The sequence below is a fragment of the Diabrotica virgifera genome, chromosome 9 (assembly GCF_917563875.1).
Source record: "Diabrotica virgifera virgifera chromosome 9, PGI_DIABVI_V3a".
NCBI lineage: Eukaryota > Metazoa > Arthropoda > Insecta > Coleoptera > Chrysomelidae > Diabrotica > Diabrotica virgifera.
The window spans coordinates 6,426,704-6,447,969 of record NC_065451.1 but is presented as its reverse complement, the minus strand read 5'-3'; the positions used below and the strand labels follow the sequence as shown (position 1 = coordinate 6,447,969).

The 21,266-nt window shown below is 36.0% G+C and overlaps 1 protein-coding gene across 1 annotated transcript; it reads left to right on the top strand.

The window, feature by feature from the left end:
* On the top strand, nt 1-14,468 carry LOC114326603 (venom allergen 3). The gene is made up of 5 exons (XM_028275021.2): nt 1-201; nt 6,803-6,967; nt 8,987-9,068; nt 11,107-11,257; nt 14,159-14,468. Exons 1-5 carry the CDS (start codon nt 70-72, stop codon nt 14,409-14,411), a joined length of 783 nt encoding a protein of 260 aa, XP_028130822.1. The 5' UTR covers nt 1-69; the 3' UTR covers nt 14,412-14,468.
* Nucleotides 14,469-21,266: the final 6,798 nt, after the last annotated feature.

Sequence of the window (21,266 nt, the reverse complement as noted above, 5' to 3'; positions counted from 1 at the left end):
AAACTCGAAAGGTACAACACAAAAAGTTGTTGATATCCTAAGGTAGTTTAAAAGCGTCCAATCGTGAAGATGGCTAAGGTTTTTAAAATCATTTATATATTTACAATTTTGTACTCTTTTTCGAGTGCCCAAACCAATACTGACTATTGCAGCTTAAGCTGTGGTGATAGTAAACATACGGTTTGCCTTCGACAAGATGAGGTAAGTGTTTATTTGTCTCAATTTTTACATTGTATATATCTTTTTCTTCGCCCATTAACGCACAGATTTTTTCAAATTTCAAAATTTTACTTATACTTATAGTTAGTGTGACCAACGAAAAATCCGGGACATGGGCCGAATTACGAAGTCGTGTCCCGGCGTCCCTGACAAGGCTTCCGAGCCATCCGAATTTTCAACGTTTTGGTAAAATTCTATTTTTAAATAATTTTGAATACGTTAATCTTCTAAGAATTCGCATCAAATTGAATTGGTGGGACGAAAAAAAGTCGACAATTTCTAGAGTGTAATACTAATAGCCTCCGTACCAAGAAAAAGTATTCCTATAACCGGGATATTCTAATAACCGATCATTGGTTGCTAGTATAAACGTTTCGGGACCTTAAATTTCTATTCCTTATCCCGGAATATTTCTTTCCCCGGTATTCTAATAAGCGAGTTAGACTGTAGCACATCCAAAACACCTACATTTTATATCGTGGTATTATAGTTAATTCAACACCAGTTGATTTTCTAATTTTTCCTTGTTTGAGAACAATTTCCCGATTGGAAGTCGAAACATCAAAAACTAACAAAAACGTAATTATCCTTACAACCAATAGTAGCTTAATCCCATCAAAAATATCATTGTCAACATAAAAATGTTAATTAATCAATAAAATGATGACATTAAGGATCTATATTTAAAAAATGGCCCTATTTTCATTGAAAAGTCCCGGATTTCAGTTATTTTTTCAGCCTTGTCCCGGATTCAACTGAATTGGAGTTGGTCACACTACTTATAGTGCATTTTTTTTGGGAATTTGATGGCATTGGCAGAGCCAATTAGCCAGACATTTTGTTATTTTAAAAATAAACAATTTTTTTATTCAGAGGAATTTTTTCTGTATTTCTAACTTTAGTACATTCTTTCACAGTTTTTGCTGTAGATTTTAAAGAACCGCTTGGATTGACATGAAATTGGTATACGCATAGCTAACATGTCAAAGAATAAAAGTGATATGGTGCCGATGTGTGCTTTGGCCTCAGGGGTGAAAAAATATATGTCCAAGATAAGTCCCGAAATGGATAAACTAACTAATTTTAAGCAACTTTTGTTCGATACAGTTTTTTCACCAAAGCAATATTTTTCGAGTTATTTGCAAGTGAATATGTTCATTTTTCAACAAAATAACCACGTTTTTAGACAGTTATTCGCAAATAACTCACGACGTAACCATTTTGTCAAAAAAAATTCTTAGAAAAACTATAGCCTATAAAAAAGTGAAAAAAAAACGGTGTATATATTAGGTCTCTATACCTAGCAAAAGCAGATTTATAGCTAATGAAAAATAGGTTCACATTCGAAAAATTCCAAATAGAATAATTCAATGTGAAATATCCAAATAATGAAGCATTCTTGGGGAAAACACATTACAACTTCTTTAAAGTGTTTTAAAAAAGCTTTATTTCTGTTTTTATAAAAAAATTTCTAGCATCAAATCTAAGCAAGCTACGCTCAAAATAAAGTTGGTCCCTTTTGTTTTGGCAAAAAAAATCAGGAAGATCACCCCCCAATTAGCAACTTAAATGGAATTAATCGTTACCGCTTCACAAGTTACTTTACTTATGCTGTGTTTATATATAATCTGTAAGTTTCATCGATTCAAAGTGCTTATTTTTGAAAAAAAATTGGTTTAAAAGTAAAGATTTAAAAATTTTAATTTTGACAAAAATTATTTTTTTCAAAATAACTTAAAAATTGTTAGAGATACTAAAAATCTTAAACAATAAAAAGGTCGGTTTTGCTTTTTTGAATATTTTGTATTTTTTTTTTGTTTTTCTGTAAGACAAAAATTGGTTAAGATTCGTTGTTTCTAAATTTGCATACACTCGTGATAAGTGACTCGTTCAAGCCCTTTTAACTACAGCTCTTTCAAAAATAAGAACTTTGAACCGATGAAACTTACAGATCATATGATCAATACATAGGTGAGTAAAATACTTGTGAAGTGGTAACAATTAAGTTCATTTGAAATGATAATTAGGGGGTGATTTTCCCGATTTCTTACAAAAAAAGGGACCAACTTTATTTTGAGCGTAACTTGTTTACTTTTGATGCTCAAAATTTTTTTTTAAAAAACAAAAATAAGCATTTCTTAAACACTTTAAAAAAGTTAAAATGAGATTTCTACAAAAAAGTGCTTCGTTTTTTGGTTATGGCACGTTAAAATATTCGATTTGGAATTTGACGAATATGAATCTATTTTTCATTAGCTATAACTCTGCTTCTACTAGGTATAGTGACCTAGTATACACCATGTTTTTCACTTTTTTACGTGCTATATTTTTGATAAGAATTTTTTTTTGACCAAATACTTACGTTTTGAGTTATTTGCGAAAAACAGTCTGAAAACGTGGTTATTTTGTAGAAAAATTAACATATTCACTCGAAAATAACTCGAAAAGTATTAACTTGGTGAAAAAAACTTTATAGGACAAAAGTTGCTTAGAATTAGTCATTTTATCCATTTCCGGACTTATTTCGACCATATATTTTCACCCCCAAAAAGGGATGAAACTCACCCCTAGGGCAAAAGCACACATCGGCACAATATCACTTTTTTTCTTTGACTTGTTAGCTATGTGTATGCCAAATTCCATGTCAATCCAAGCGGTTCTTTAAAATTCAGAGGTTTTGCAATATTTTACCTTTATAGAACGTACTACTTTAAATACCTACTACATATTATAACTAACATACTACAATTATTATCTAAATAATACACTGCTTTCGTTGTATATAAAGGATATATTTTTGTATTTATCTTTGCATTTTTTTTTGTTTTATTTAATTATATTTTTAATTTGTTTTTTGAAGTGAAAACTTCTTTCGGGACGTTGTGCACTTTTTGGATGGGGTAAAAGCTAGGGATGGAAAAAACCTACCGGTTTAAACCTAAAACCGGTTTTTTACTTCGCAATAACCGGTTTTACCGGTTGTTTTTTTGTCCCGGTTGTAACCGGTTTTTTCTTTTTAAAGTAAAAACCGGTTATGAGGTTTTTACGGTGATTAGGATTAGGTTAGGTATTATTTCGGATCCCAATCATAATTATTATTCTCAAGTAATTATTCCAAACAAAACTATAATTCAAATTTTATTTTATTTTATAAAATACAGAAGCAAACTGAAAGTGCAATATCACATCCGCCAGAAACAATAATTATTAAGTTTTATGTATTATAATATTTCCTTGAAAAGGTATTTGTAATCATAATTACTGGTTGAATTAGAAGCAAACATCATCTATTTTTCACACTTAATTCTTGACATTGAAAGTGGGTGAATGACTTTTTCTGATTACCAAAAATAATGCTCTAATGTCTAATGTCAGTCATTAGTCTAATGAGTATCGCAAACTAAAGTGTATTGTAAATGTAACTTTTTAACCTATTGGATTAAAAAAACCGAAAACCGGTTTTTCCAAAAACCGGTTTTTTTTTGGCCGGTTATAACCGCCAGGTTAAACCGTAAGCAAATAAAACCGGTATAACCGAAAACCGGTATTTTGTCAAAAACCGCCATCCCTAGTAAAAGCATTGAATTCGCGACCGTCATTGCAACCGTCATCGCGACCGTCATCGCTTCGGCGAAATAAATATTGTACGTATATATTATAAATATGTATGTATATATTTATATAAATTGTGTAGAAGTATTTAAATTTAAAATAAATGTAAACCCTATTTTTGAATGGGGAAAAATGATTGATTTGGCGACCGTCAGCGACCGTCATCGCTTCGGCGAAATAAATATTGTATGTATACATATATTATAATGTATGTGTGTATAAATTGTGTAAAAGTATTTAAATTTAAAATAAATGTAAAACCTATTTTTGGATGGGGAAAAAGGATCGATTTGGCGACCGTTATCGCGACCGTCATCACTTCGGCGAAATAAATTTTGTACGTATATATATTTTTGAAGTGAAAACTTCTTTAGGGAGGTTGTGCGATTTTTGGATAGGGGAAAAAGCATTGAATTCGCGACCGTCATCGTGACCGTCATCGCGACCGTCATCGCGACCGTCATTGCGACCGTCATCGCTTATGCTATATATTATGTGGATACATTGTGTAGAGGTTTTTAAAGTTAAAATAGATGTAAAACCTATTTTAGGATGGGGATAAAGGATTGATTTCGCGACCGTCATCGCTTCGGTGAAATAAATTTTGTACATAATATATAGGTATATTATGTGTATGTATATATAAATTGTATAGGAGTATTTACATTTAAAATAAATGTAAAACCTATTTTAGGATGGGGAAAAAAGATTTATTTCGCGACCGTCATCGCGACCGTCATCTCTTTGGCGAAATAAATTTTGTACGTATATTTATTATATGTATGTATATATAAATTGCGTAGAAGTATTTAAATTTAAAATAAATGTACAATATATTTTGGGATGGGGAAAAAGGATTGATTTCGCGACCGTCATGTCATCGCGACCGTCATGTCATCGCGACCGTCATGGCTTCGACGAAATAAATTGTGTACGTATATTATTATAATCTACGTATAATAATAGTAATATTATTGAAGTGAAAACTTCTTTAGGGACGTTGTGCCCTTTTTAGATGGGGAAAAGTATTGAATTAGCGACCGTCATCCCGACCGTCATTGCTTCGACGAAATAAATTTTTGAAGTGAAAATTTCTTTAGGGACGTTATGCCCTTTTTAGATGGGGAAAAAGTATTAAATTAGCAACGGTCATCGCGACCGTCATTGCTTCGACGAAATAAATTTTTGAATTGAAAACTTTTTTAGGGACTTTGTGCACTTTTTAGATAGGGAAAAGTATTGTGTTTGCGACCGTCATCACTTTGCCGAACTAAATTTCGTACGTATATATATTATGTATATGTATACATAAATAGCATATAACGTACGCAACGTGTATATAAAATAGCTATAGCACTTCTTTTTGGATGGGGAAAAAGCATTGAGCTCGTAATTTAGATACTATAATAAGTTTTCACTTCTGTCGGCACTCCCATGAGTGTTTTAAATTTTTTTTATTATTACTTATTATTATTATTTTTATTAATTGTTTTTTTACTACGCTAAGACATAAACCCGATTCAATATCTCGGAGGTTTACATCTTCTTAGTTTTTTTTCATTCTTTTTTTGCTTTTTTTTCTCTTTTTCTTCCATTTTTTCTTGTTCTTTTATTGTTTTTCTCTTGTTGTCTCTCTACAGGCCACACACACTGGTCAAATATTTTTCTCTTCAGGTATATGGTCCAACTTAAATACATGGTTCAGTTTACCAAACGCTGCCCAAGTGCCCTGGCTAATCCTATGCGACGTGGGAGCTCGCACGTCTGGTTATCTCTTCCCAACCGAATTTCATGTCCCAAGTACTTATAAGATGTGTACTTATGGTGGACAAATTCACATACTTAGGCTCCCTAATCACCAAGGAGAACGCCATGACGCTGACGGAAGAAATCAAGCGAAGGGCAATCCTAGCGAATAAATGCTATTTTGCACTGAGTAGACATATGAGAAGCAGAAACTAAAGCCAAAAAACAAAAATAACCATATACAAAACCCTTATACAATCAGTGTTGACATATGGATCGGAGACATGGACCATCTCCAAGGCAGATGAAAACCTTCTGCTTATATTTGAACGAAGGATCCTGAGAGGAATATTCGGTGGCATCAATGAAAATGGTATTTGGAGTAGGAGGTACAACTACGAGGTATACCACAGATATAAACATATATTTGGTGGTAAAGACGCAGTATCTCTTATAAGAATAGGAAGACTAAGATGGGCAGGACATCTAGCAAGATCACAGCATAACAACCCTCCTAGAAGAATCCTTATGTCACAACCTGTGGTAAGTAGAAATAGGGGTAGGCCAAAACTTAGATGGAAGGATGGTGTAGATTAGGATGGGAGAAAAATAGGGGCAGCAAACTGGCAACGGTTGGCAATGGATAGGACTGACTGGCGTAATAGACTTGGGAAGGTCGAGGCTCTTTCATAGGGCTGTAGAATCATTGATGATGATGCAGTACTTATAAGATGCAGTCTGCTCAATATCCATTCCATCAACAACAATATTACGATTTAGTCTGATTTAGCACCAGATTAGTCATCATTTGCGTCTTGTTGATGTTAATCTTTAGTCCGACCTCTAACGAAGCGTGATATACCTTGTTCAACATTATTATTGCATTATCCATACGATCGGCAAGGAAGATGTCATCTACGAATCTCAAATGACTGAGCTTCTCTCCATCTATGTTGATACCATATTCGGTCAGATCTGCCTTCTTAAAAGTATGTTCTAAAATGTGAATAGCTTCGGCGAGATGGCGTCTCTTCACCCTTCTCCTCGCTGTATACAGAATTTATTTTTTTTTGTTGATCAGATAGTCTTACGCTAGCCGTTGCCTTCTGGTAGATATAGTTTATTATGTTAAAGTAGCGATGGTCTATTCGGCTACTTACACTATAAAGCAAATATATGGTTAAATATAAAAAATCATTTTTATTGAAAAGTTTTATTCTTTTAGAACTGCGGTGCAGGACCAACTTGCGGTCCAAACTATCGACCGATTCCGTTGACAGATGCTGATAGAAGGCTCATCTTAGATGTCCACAACGATCTGAGAAACAAAATCGCTTCTGGCAAGGAAACCACTGGCGCTCAACCTTCTGCTTCTAACATGAAGGCTTTAGTAAGTATTGTTCTATATATATATATATATATATATATATATATATATATATATATATATATATATATATATATACAGTTATTAGGCGTCAACTCCCTTTAGTAGGGATCTATGGAGGAGTATCACCAAGCCGCAAGCCCTTATCCCTTGCCGTACTGCTCCTCCATAGGCCGATCAGAAACCAGTTTCTTTCAGACCAAGTCGTGGATACTATAAAATTTTATATTACGACGTTAGTCTTTTTATTTTTCAATGACCGGGCTGGGGCTCGAATCTCGATCGTAAATCCGCTAGATTTTTCGATCGAGCGTGCCTCAGCCCACTGAGCCATCTGACCGATAAGTATTGTTCTATAATATTTTAATGTTGCGTCCTTCATTCTGGCTGCATGGCCCGCCCAATTTCACTTCAGCCATGCTACTCGCTCTATGACATCTGTGGCGCCTGTCCTTCTTCTGATTTCTTCGTTTATGACCCTGTCTCTGAGAGTCAGTCTAACTCAGAGGTTCCCAACCAGTTTGCCGTGGCACACTGGTGTACCATGAAGTTCCTGTGGGTGTGCCGCGAAATTTGATTATACTCACTATCATTATATAGATTATTTACCCAAGTGTGCCGTGGCTGAACCAGTTTTTAAGTTAGTGTGCCTCAAGCTAAAAAAGGTTGGAAACCGCTGGTCTAGTAGTGACCGTTGCATTCTTCTTTGGGCTGCTCTAAGTTTGGATGCTGTGGCTGTGTTAACGATTATATTTCAGTGCCGTAGGCTACTCTGACTTTGTTTACAGCTGACCTAAAAAGTTCATTAGTGGTGCAGCCAAACCACTCTCTCATATTCCGCAACCATGACATTCTTCTACTGCCTGGATTCCGTTTTCCTTCTATTTTTCCTTGCATTATATTTTGTAGTAATGCGTATGTATGACCTCTCATCAGGTGACCTAAATATTCGATTTTTCATCGTTTTATCGTTAACAAAATTTCTGGGTCTTCTCCTATTCTTCATATTACTTCAAGGTATGTGATTCTTTCAAACTTATCTTCAGCATTCGATGGTAGCACCACATCTCGAAACGTTCAATATTTTTTATATTGTTCTGTTTGAGAGTCCAGGCCTCTACACCGTATAATAGCGTGTTAAATACGCAGCCTCTTAGCATTCTTAATCTTAAAGGGATGCTTATATCTCTGTTGCAGAAGAATTTTCTCATCTTTATGAAGGTGGCCCTGGCAATTTCGATACGTCTTTTTATTTCATTGTTTTGGTCTCCAGTTTCGTTTATTAAAGTTCCCAAGTATTTGTAACTTGATACTTGTTTTTTAATTTGAATGCCGTTTATACGAATATGTGCTGGTTGTGTCATGTTTTTACTGAAGACCATATACTTAGTTTTATTTGATATTAATGTTTATGCCATAATTGTTGTAAGCAATATTTATGTTTGTAAGTAATCGTTTTAATTCTTCTACTTTTCTTGCAACTAGTACAGTGTCGTCCGCGTATCGAATATTATTTACAACCTCTCCATTGATTACGATTTCTTCGTTTGCTTGCAAAAGTGCTTCCTGACAGATGCTTTCACTATATACATTAAATAGCAGTGGTGACAAAATGCATCCCTGTCGTACTCCTCTACGTATTTCTATTGCTTGTGATATCTCATTTTCTATTTTGATGTTAGCTTTCTGATTCCAATATAAATTGATAATTATTCGCAGATCTTTATGATCTATGTCTTTTCTTTCAAGAATGCTTCTTGAATGTACTTCTTGATTAACATCTAGGCATCTTTGTGTAAGAACATTCAAACCGAAGAAAGCTTCTCGAGTACCTAGTCCTTTTCTGAACCCCCTCTGTGTATTACTAATATCTGACTCCAACTTTCGATAAACTTGGTTGTGGATGATTTGAAACTTGAAAGATGTATAATATCGTTATTTATCTGGGTCGTATTTTTCAAATACATGTGATATATCTATCCTAGAAAAAAACATCTAGTACATAAAAAATATATTTTTTAGAGTTACAGTAAAGAATTAGAAACTATTGCCCAGTGTCACACCAACAAATGTGTTTTTGAGCATGACAAATGTAGAAGATCAGGTAAGGCACACTTATTGGCCTGGATCCCGCGTACCAAACAAAAGTTGATTTGTTGATACCAAGCTGAAAATTTGTTAATAGTTTAAAGGTGTCTAGTCGGAAAAATTTTGATGTACGGGAAAACTGGAACAGGTAAAGTTTTAATTGTGGAACAGGTTAAAAATTTGGAACGTAATACTATGAAAACGTCCCATGTATTTTGTCAGACAGAACCTCCAATTGATTTGTTACCCTTTCATTAAACTCTTGTGCAAAAACCAGACTGGTATTTATCACCAACTGTGTGAATTATGATTATGACTGAATATTAGGTGAATAATAGAAGTCTGATTTTTGAATGAGAGTTTAATGAAAGGGTAACAAATCAATTGGAAGTTCTGTCGGACAAAATACATGGGACGTTTTCGTAGTCTGACGTTCCAGATTTTAACCGGTTCCACAATTAAAACATCCCCTGCTCCAGTGTTCCCGTACTTCAAAGTTTGTCCGACTAGTCACCGTTAAGCTATTAACAAATTTTCAGCTTGATATTAATCAACTTTTTTTGTACGCGGGATCCAGGCCTATTATATAATTTTTCTAATTTTTCCTTGTTAGGGTTGCTAATTGCATACTCTGGTATATACATATTTTTAACATTAACAGAAGAACAACAAGGTTTTAGGTCGGAAGATCATGCACCGACGCTATATTTATAATGAAGCAATACAAGTTCAAGAGAAATCACTAGATTTATATAGATAGACAAACCAACATATTTGTATTTCGTGAACCTTAAGAAAGCATTTGACAGGGTAAAATTAAAGGACGTTATCCATTTGTTTTACTTACGAAGATGTAGAGATGTCAACTGTGACGTATTCATATGCCTGGTTGACTTTGAGAAAGCCTTCGACAAAATACAACACAGAAGGCTTACAAACATATTACGGAACACAGAAATAGATGATCAGGATGTGAGAATCATTACAAAATACCGATATCAGCAAGCCATAATACGACTATACCAACAAAAATCCAAACAGATTTCCCATAAGAAGAGGAGTACGACAAGGAGTGTATACACGTACTACACTGAAGTGGTAATAACAGGATGTAGACATCAACTCGGGAATCAGACAAGAAGATAGCTTGAGCCCATTGCTTTTTAATTTAGTAATGGACAAAATCATAGAAAACATTAATGGTACTGGAAAAGGATATAATATGGCAGAAAAACAAATAAAAACGTTATGCTGACGACGCAATCTTAATCTCCGATAACGTGGATAACCTACAGCAAATGACACAAACTTTCAATACAGTGGCGAAGAACTACAACATGAAAATATCAACAGCCAAGACAAAATCCCTGGTAGTGACAAGGGAACCCATAAGATGCAAATTAGTAATTAACAACGAACTAATTGAACAAGTCTCGAGATTCGAATATATGGGAATCAAAATATGTATTTATGGAGATGTTAAAGAGAGCGTCGGAAAGCAAGCAAATAAAGCCAATTACGTGTCAAGATGTCATCTGGAGAAACAAAGATATGAGGTTGGAAGGAAAAGTAAGCATATACAAATCATGTGTAAGACCGATCATGACGTACGCAATAGAAACAAGATGTGACACAGCAGAAACCAAGAGGATACTGAGACCATCAGAAATGAGAACGTTGAGGTCAATAACTGTTAAAACACTGAGGGAAAGAATACCGAACGACAGAAGAAGAGATCTCTGTAACATACAAGATATAGTACGGTGGGGAAGGCAGAGACGACGAGAGTGGAATCAGCATGTGAGGAGAATGGACAGCGAGAGAATAGCTCGTATAGCCAGGGATTCGAAGCCAACAGGCAAGAGACCAATAGGAAGACCCTTTAAAGGTGGCGAGATAGCTGGCAGTCAACATCACAGCTACGAATACAAGCTCAAAATCGGTAAGAAACAGGCCAAGAGGCCTAATATAAGAAGAAGAAGTTTTATGTGCTATTAGATTAAAAACTTAGTCTCTTTTTAGTCTTTTTTTTAAACATATTTACTTGTCTGTAGCTGCACATGGCTGGGTGGGACAAAACTTAGGACTTAGATCATCTACTGCTACCGACAACGACAATGAGGCTGTAATCAAAGGCGCCATCCAATCTTGGTTCGATGAAGTAAAAGACTTTAATAACACTTGGGTCGATTCCTTTGGATACTAGTAAGTAAAAGAATGTATGTATATACACCATCATCATCATCCAACCAATTTACGTCCTTTGCTGGACATAGGTCTCCCCCAATTGTTTCCACCCTTCACGGTTTTGTGCTGATTGTTGCCAGATTTTACTAATCCGCATAATATCATTTGTCCATTATGTAGGTGGCCTTCCTTTACTGCGTTTATCTCCTCTTGGTCTCCATTCCATTAGCTTTCGCGTCCATCTTGAGTCCTTCAACCTGGCGACGTGTCCTCCCTAGTTCTATAACATCTGTGATACCGGTTCTTTTCCTGAGATCTTCATTTCTTATTTTATTCCGTAGAGTTACACCCAGCGTGGATCTTTCCTTACGCCTTTGAACAAACCTCATTTTCGACGCTGTTGCCTTGGTTAGAATCACTGTCTCTGCTCCATATGTCATTCATTAACTTAGCACACATTGATCAAACGCTTGTCTTTTTAAACTAATCGGTATACTGTTACTAAATATATGTCTGTCGAAGATGATTTAACTTTTCTCCTACTAGTGTGATCCCTTTATTGTCCCAGTTGAGCATCTTAAAGGCACATTCAAGAACAATCAAGAATATACCTCATCATTTGCTGAAAAAAGCATTCCACCCATGAATTTTCGGACATCTTGGCTTTAAAGCACCCTATGTAACGCACAGCTGCATTTGTATGTTTGTGCATCACAGTGTTGCCATGCTGTTTTCTATATATTTCTGTCATAATTTCAATCAATGTTAAATATACCTACAAGCAGTACCGGCGCTAGGGTATAAGGCGCCCGCCTGCAAAACTTGCATAGGCGCCCTTCGGTTTCTTTTAAATTAATATTTTGTATAGCACCCGCAGAAAAAAGCTCATTTTGGCGCCCCCCAAACAGGGGCGCCCGCCTGCAGTGCATCCCTTTCAGGCCCGCTATCGCCGGCCCTGCCTACAAGAATAATAGAATAATAACATTTACTTCTCCGTCATTATACTAGGTATATTGATAAATGAGGTGTCAAATTAAAGCTTATAATCCAAGGAGAGTACTAAAGGTAAGAAATTAGACCTAGGTTGTCTGTCCGTCTGTCTGTCTGACCGCGAATATAACTCCTCCGTTACTATACCAGGTAGAATGACAAATGAGGTGTCAAATGAAAGCTTATAATCCAAGGATGGTACTGAAGGTGAGAAATTTGACATAGGTTGTCTGTCCGCCTGTCCGTCCGACCGCGAATATAACTCCTCCGTTACTATACCAGGTAGAATGACAAATGAGGTGTCAAATGAAAGCTTATAATACAAGGATCGTACTAAAGGTGAGAAATTTGACATAGGCTGTCTGTCCGTCTGACCGCGAATATAACTCCTTCGTCACTATACCAGGTAGAATGACAAATGAGGTGTCAAATGAAAGCTTATAATACAAGGATGGTACTAAAGGTGAGAAATTTGACATAGGCTGTCTGTCCGCCTGTCCGTCCAACCACGAATATAACTCATCCGTCACTATAGCAGGTAGAATGACAAATGAGGTGTCAAATGAAAGCTTATAATACAAGGATGGTACTAAAGGTGAGAAATTTGACATAGGTTGTCTGTCCATCTGTCCGTCCGACCGCGAATATAACTCCTTCGTCACTATAACAGGTAGAATGACGAATGAGGCGTCAAATGAAAGCTAATAATACAAGGATCGTACTAAAGGTGAGAAATTTGACATAGGCTGTCTGTCCGTCCGACCGCGAATATAACTCCTTCGTCACTATACCAGGTAGAATGACAAATGAGGTGTCAAATGAAAGCTTATAATACAAGGATGGTACTAAAGGTGAGAAATTTGACATAGGCTGTCTGTCCGTCTGTCCGTCCGACCGCGAATATAACTCCTTCGTCACTATAACAGGTAGAATGACGAATGAGGTGTCAAATGAAAGCTTATAATACAAGGATGGTACTAAAGATGAGAAGTTTGACATAGGCTGTCTGTCCGTCTGTACGTCCGACCGCGAGTATAACTCATCCGTCACTATACCAGGTCGGACGGACAGGCGGACAGACAGCCTATGTCAAACTTCTCATCTTTAGTACCATCCTTGGATTATAAGCTTTCATTTGACACCTCATTTGTCATTCTACCTGGTACAGTGACGAAGGAATCATATACGCGGTCGGACAGGCAGACGGACAGACAGCCTAGGTTAAATTTCTCACCTTTAGTACCATCCTTGGATAAGCTTTCATTTGACACCTCATTTGTCATTCTACCTGGTATAATGACGAAGGAGTTGAGTTTGCAAACAGACAGACAAGACGGACGGACGGATAGACGGACGTAGACAATTCAATGTTTTCACATTTTTTCAAAATTGGTGAAAACAACAACATAATAAACTTTACTTAATTGGTGTTTCAAAACTACTTACTTTTAACACATTAGGTACACAATATTACAAGGTTTCTAGCAAGTTAAACGTCACAATGATTTAAAAAATTCAAGTAAAAACCTATATGTACATAACATATTAGAACATACCTAAATTACATAAAAATGATACATTTCACACACAAATATAATATCACAAAAAATTGTAACGTGATAGTATGAAAAAATAGAGGATACGGCAACGGTGTTACATGTGACGGTCGGCCCGGGTCGGATTCAATGCCAATATCTACACAGACATATTTTAGGGTTCTTTAAAATCCAAGATGTCCGAATTTTCTTAGGTATTGAATCAGATGGAAGTCGCTAGGGACCAAATCTGGTAAATACTGTGGATGCTCCAACAATTCAAAATTTAATTCATAGATTTTAGGCATTGTCAAAATACTCATATGACACAAAAAAAATTAGGCTAGTACCTCCTAACTTATTGAACTTATTTATTATAATAAAACATTTTTAGTCCCACAACGAAAGTAGTTGGACACTATACTCAAGCCGCTTGGGCCGATACCACCAAAGTAGGATGCGGTCTGACTTTTTATGACTCTGGCAACTGGAACAACTGGTTTGTGGCTTGCAACTATGCACCAGGAGGAAATATCAATACGCAATCTGTTTATAAAGTTGGTAAGCCTGCTTCAGAATGTGGAGCGTCAGGCGTTAACTCCAACTATCCGGATCTATGTGGTCCCGATGATATTTTGGATTCTTAATCTTTTTATTGTAATATGAATTATAATATGAAGTGTAATAAATAATATTCAGAAACACTCTTCTTTATTTATTTATTTGAGTTGTGCATGCCAGCGTATATTTGCTTCATTGATCCGGCGAAGGCGTTTGACAGGGTTCGCATGGGAGGCATTCTAAATATATTAATAGAAAATAAAACACCGACCAGCATAACAAAGATAGTCCATAATCTAAATAACAACAACGTAAACAAAGTTAGAGCAGGAGACTAATTCACTGAAAATATTCCAACACTGGGAGAAATTAGACAAGGCGACAGCTTAAGCCCCTTCTTGTTTAACCTACTCATGGGCAAAATTATAAACAAAGTAACATCTAAAATGAATAACCATTTTCAATTTTGTTGCAACACGTGACTACAGCTGCATCATATTCTCGTTCAATCAGAGAGTGCAGCAAGCACCTCTACCGGTTTCGAAACTGATTAGTCTCTCATCAGAAGACACATATGCTGCTCTCTCTGACCCAACCAGGAAAACCCCGGCGTGCAGTCACGGATTGCAATGAACGAAATGGCAGGGATGCCCTAGCGGCAACTGCTAGCAAAAGACTAATTTTTCAATCTAATAGCACATAAAATAACACCAAAAATATTACTCTACATCCCACCAAATTGAAAACAATGGGAATCTTCTCTGGTTACACTTCCGAGGCTTCTAAAATTTACAAGCCATAACGGATGCTGAGACTTAGAAGCCTGTAAGGTGTAACCAGAGAAGGTTCCCATTGTTTTTAATCTGGTGGGATGTGGAGTAATATTTTTGGTGTTATTTTATGTGCTATTAGATTGAAATCTTAGTCTTTTGCTAGCAGTTGCCGCTAGGGCATCTCTGCCATTTCGTTCGTTGCAATTTGTCACTGCACGAAGGGGTTTGTCTTGGTTGGGTCAGAGTGAGCTAGTGAGCAGCATGTGCGCCTCCTGATGAGAGACTAATAAGTTTCGAAACCAGTAGAGTTGCTTGCTGCACTCTCTGATTGAACTAAGATATGATGCGGCTGTAGTTTCGTGTTGCAACGAAATTGAAAATGGTTATTCATTTTTGATTTACATGTTTACTCTGACTAGAGTAAGAAGGGAACCATTCTCGTTGGAACTTTACCGCGCTGAGCAGATGGGACGTGAATTACAAATTGTAAAATTCCCTCATCCTCTTTAGTCTCAGCATCCGTTATGGCTTGCAAATTTTATAAGTCTCGGAGGTGTAACCAGAGAAGGTTCCCATTGTTTTCAATCTGGTGGTATGTGAAGTAATATGTTTGGTGTTATTTTATGTGCTATTAGATTGAAAACTTAGTCTTTTTAAGGTAACATTTCTTAATCTCGGATATAGAAAGGGTAACAAAACAATTGGTATGGTGTGTTACGCAGATGATGCAGCAATTATTACTGAATTAGAAGATAATCTTCAAAGACCTTCAGATCTTCAGTTCTTTCAAATAAGCCGTCAACTAAATATGAACATATCTACCAACAAAACTAAATGTATGACAATAGCAAAAGATCCGCTCAGGTGTAAGTTAGTGGTTGAGAACAACCTCATAGAATAGGTGATGCAATTCAGATATCTGGGCATAGATATATCAAGCACCCATGACCCAGTAAAGGACCTGAGGAGTCAGATCAACAAAGCATCTGCATTGCCAGGATATCTACGGGAGATACTCTGGTTAAATCCGTATATTATGCGCATATATAGTAAAATTAGGGATTGTTTAACCAGGAGATACGTCTCCTTCTACGCACTTCTACACGTGCCTTCTAACGCACAAATCTACAAACTTAAGAAAGTTGATCAAATTTTTTACCTTGGATATCAGTTAAATTGTAACGCAGAAAGTCACGGTGAAATTAGATCCTGAATTAAGAAGACCAGATCCGCTTTTAGAAGGATGTCCAAGGTATTATGTAACATATATCTAAAATTGGCATTGAGGATTGGCCTACTACGTTGCTACGTGTTATTGGTCTTACTTTATGGTATTGAGTCTTGGACTGTGAATAAAATTGATCTAAATTGCCTTGAGGCTTTCGAAATGTGGTGCTATAGAACAATTCTAAAAGTTTTTTGGGTGGAGAAGAATCGAAACTCCACAATACTAGAACGTCTCAGAAAGACTACTGAGGTTATAAAAAGCATCAAGAAGAGAGAGCTGTAGTATTTTGGACATGTAATGATAGCTCCCAAATATTATGCAAGGGAGAATAGCAGGCAAACGCAGTCTAGGACAAAGAAGGACTTCATGGTTGAAGAAGTTCAAAACCTGGTTAAACACAACATCTGTGCAGCTTTTCAGCGCTGTTGCAGGTAAGATAAAGATTGCCCTGATGATTGCCAGCATTCGTCACGGATGGGTACATCAAAAATAAGAATTTATTGAAAATGTTATTCTTCCATAGCCAATCAGGCCATGGAAGACATATTTAAATATTGGGAAACATATGGAGAGCTCTCCATTTATCCTTATTCCAGATAGATTAATGAGCTTAGAGATTAAGCTCCATAGAGGGCTTAATAATACCAATCAACAGAGGAGTTCGCCAGGGAGACGTTATTTCACCAAAGCTGTTCACACTGGGACTTGAAGACGTGTTCAAAGACATTAACTGAGTAGATAAAGGAATAAATGTTAATGGAAGAAAACTGAGTCATTTGAGATATGCTGACGACATTGTAATATTCGCTACAAGTTTCGAAGAATTACAGACCATGATGACGCAACTATTTCAAGCTTCGGAAAAAGTAGGTCTTAAGATGAACTTGGAAAAAACAAAAGTAATGACGAATACACCAAACATTACAAAAATATCGTTGAATGATATAGATTTAGAAACAGTAAACGAATACATCTACCTGGGACTGATAATGAAAGTTAACAAAGAAAATCAAACTGCCGAAATTACCAGAAGAATAAGGCTAGCGTGGGCAGGATTTGGAAAACTGAGTTGGATCTTGAAAAACACTAAAAAAGAACAATATTTGAGAACCATAGTTTGTAACGAAATAGCGATGGACTACCCAGCTAATTGAAACAATATTCGAAAATATTACCTCAACTAACCAAGATAGCCATCGTTACACCCTTAGCTTAGCTCAGTCACTCAGGTGTGTGTTCGTCTTGTCCTAACCTTAGATATGAACTATGAAAATTGGAATGGAAGCAAACAAAACATAGTTTTTAACTAATCATGTTTATTGTTCATAAAGATATAATAAATAAAATGACTTAGTAAATTGCATTAACAAATGTATTTAAATTCTTGCCAAAAACTAACAATTCTGGATTATACTTATGGCTTTTGGTAGCTGATGGTATCTTCTTGATGTCGTATGGTGCTGCTGTTGTGGACTTCTCGTAGGCCTGGGCGGATCTTCGGCCCTAGGCCCCTGCAGCTAAAGGTGTTGGATGCTGGAGTCTGGATGTCAAAGTCCCCATTGTGTCAGCCTTAGTTCCATCACCGGTGTGGATGGCTTGAAGCTCCCAAAGGGAGAAAAGTGATTTCTTTCCAAAAAACTATAAAACAGAGACACATATCAATCATCAAGAAGAAAAACCAAAATATACCTTTGCCAAACAGTATTCAGAAATAGTAATTGGCAAGGGTAAATTACATAGAATTTAGATGAGAATAGTTAAAATTCTGATTACCAAACGTGCATATTAATAGATGAAAAGAAATATAGAAATCAAACACATGTAAATTAAAAAGATTTGAAACTAAAATATTAGAACACATGGTCTGACATTGGAAGTTAGGTTAGATATTTATAAAAAATGTTATAAGAAGGAATGGAATGGATGGAATATAATGACTGTAAGAAATTATTAAAAAAAACTATTTGTAGCTCACCCCAAGAGGAAGATGATTTGTTGAAATAAAATGATTTATTTTTGAAGCTGCTTTGCTTTTTAAAACATTTCCACCTCCATTTTGAGAATGAGATATGGGGGTTGTCATTGTCATTAAAATGACATGACAACGAACCTTGGACGAAATTTGAAATCACGAACATGGAACACAAGAGATGATACAATGTAAATAGGGTTGCCTATTACAGAACGAGCGCCAACCGATTTTTATAAAAGGGGAAAATGGGTAAACCAAATAGAAGAAGATAATGATTAATGAAATATTAAAGAAAATAAGATAAAATAATTATTTAAAAATAAAATATCAAAGATGTGACGTTTGTAACGTTACACGATCAGTGTATCTTCCCTATACTTACCTATGGTTCACAGACGTGGACACTCACCAAGACCAATATGGATAAAAAAGTAAAGGAACAGAGAGCGATGGAAAGATCAATGCTCGGGGTGAGGCTCATAGACAAAAAAACAAATAAATGGATTAGAAGCAAAACCAAAGTAAAAGACGCAGGAGAACATGCTGCTAAATTAAAATGGAGCTTCGCAGGACACAATGCCCGACTGAAGGATAAAAGATGGAATCACGAAATATAACAATGGAGACCATGGTTAGGAAGAAGAGGTAGAAGAAGGTCACAAATAATGAGATGGGCTGATGACATAAAGAAGTTTGGAGGACACAACTGGAGACAGGTGGCGCAAAATAGACCACACTGGATTTAATTGGGGGAGGTATAACTTGCATTACTGAAGGCCAAAGAAGAAGAAGAAGGAGGAGAGTTCTTAAACCAGACGCTATAGAGATTGCAGACGATATAGTTCTGATAACAGATAAGAATAAAGAATTACAGGAGATGGTTAAGGAACTGGATAGAAAAGCGACAGAGGTAGGTCTAGGATGAATTACAGCCAAGACTATGACAAACCAAGAAGACAAATTAGAAATAGTAGTCAAACAGAATAAATTAGAGCAGGTGGCAGAATGCATTTATACCTAGGACAGATAATAAAGATGAACAGGGACAATAAAACAGAAGAATCAAAAATAGAATTAAAGTAGAATAGGCATCATTTGGTAAACTATCATATATTCTAAAAAATAAAAAGTACCCTCTATGCAAACGAAAGTATTCAACCAGTGCATATTATCAGTTATCAGTTATCACATATGGCTCACAAACATGGACTTTCACAAAGGAGAACATCAACAGGATATACAAAACACAAAGAGAAATGGAAATACAGATGCTGGGTGTCGGTCTTAAAAACAGAAAAAGAAACTCATGGATCAGAGAAAAAATAAAGGTGAACGATGTATCAAGACAGGTTGCAAAACTTAAATGGAAATTTGCCGACCACACTCCGTGGCAAAAAGATGAAAGATGGAATAAGCGAATTCTACACTGGTGATCATGTGAACAGAAAAGAAAAAGAGGAAGACCACATATGAAATGGATGGACGACCTTAAGAGAACGGCAGGGAAGGACTGGATGCAGATAGCCCAGAATAGAGACCAATGGAGATTAACAGGGGAATCCTATGCCAAGGAATGGGCATTTAAGGGTGATTAGATAGATAGATAAATATATTGAAAATTTTAATATTTGGCCCTTTTTTTTCGAGTTGTATTCTTCGTAGGCACCAGCGATATATGCAAGAAGTTCAAAAATCACGCTATATCGCTTAGAGATCGCATAAATTGTTAAAATTTACATGAAAAATTATACTATGTATATAAATACTCAACTGAATATATTTTCCAAATGCCTTTAACAATATCTTTAATTATTACTTAACAAACATAGATACATGAATTATTTTAAATATGAAAATTATACTTTTAAGTATATATGCTTACATTGTTAAACAACTATGTCGTAATTGTTCTCCGTCAATAACAATTAAATAAATTATTACTTTCGTTACTAAATTAATGCAAAAAAAATTTAAATTAAACAATTTGTTGGTATTGGAAAAATTCTTGAGGGAATATACAGAGTGTTCTCACTTTCTTTCTTCAATCCTGACCCCCCGGAGAGAGTGTTGGGGTCGACGTGATATCGTGTATTGTCCGTCTTCAAAGATCTTTGTCCATGGCCATTTCTTTTAACTCATGCATAAGTCTTTTGCATATTCCTGTAATTTGATCTGTAGTCGTGACATAAATCTTGATCTGAGAGTGCGTATGCTGCGGTGTTATATCTTCTCCATTTTATTATATGGAGTTGAGTCATGGACCATGAAGATGAGCAGCATTAAAAACATTGAAGCTTTTGAGATGTGGTGTTACCGTAGAATGATTCGTGTATCTTGGGTGGACCACGTGACGAATGCCGAAATTTTACGTCAGATCGGAAAAGGATGTAAAGTTGTACTTACTGAATACTTTGGCCATGTTATGAGAGGTGACAAATACTCGCTGCTGAGACTGATCATCCAGGGTAAAATCAGGGGTAAGAGAAGTATCGGTAAGCGCAGAATATCTTGGTTAAGAAATCTGAGGGAATGGTTCGGCTGCAGTTCCATCGACCTATTTAGGGCGGTCGCTAGTAAAATAAGAATAGCTGTGATTATTTCCAACCTCCGATAGGAGACGGACTTTAAGAAGAAGAAGTAATTTGATCGATCCATCTTGTTGGGGATCTTCCTCGTGATCTTCGGCATTCCATCGTTCCTTGTATAATGAGTCTTTCCATGTTTTCTGTGTTTGGTCTCATAATATGTCCAAAGTATTTTAATTGTTCTAGATGGACTTTACTGGAGAGTCGTTGGCTAACTTTAAGCTCTTTTAAAATTGAATTATTTGTCCTATGGTCGGTCCAATGAATTCGTACCATTCGTCTCTAACAGAACATTTCAGTGGAGTCTATCATTCTTCTTTCCGTTTTTCTCAGGGTCCAAGATTAAGTTTATTAACCTTATCTTTAACGCTCTTGAAATTTGA

Coding starts and splice junctions, on each gene's coding strand:
- LOC114326603 (XM_028275021.2), top strand. CDS start 70: ATGGCTAAGGTTTTTAAAATCATTTATATATTTACAATTTTGTACTCT. Junction 202..6,802: donor TTTGCCTTCGACAAGATGAG/GTAAGTGTTTAT, acceptor TTATTCTTTTAG/AACTGCGGTGCAGGACCAAC. Junction 11,258..14,158: donor GTCGATTCCTTTGGATACTA/GTAAGTAAAAGA, acceptor AAACATTTTTAG/TCCCACAACGAAAGTAGTTG.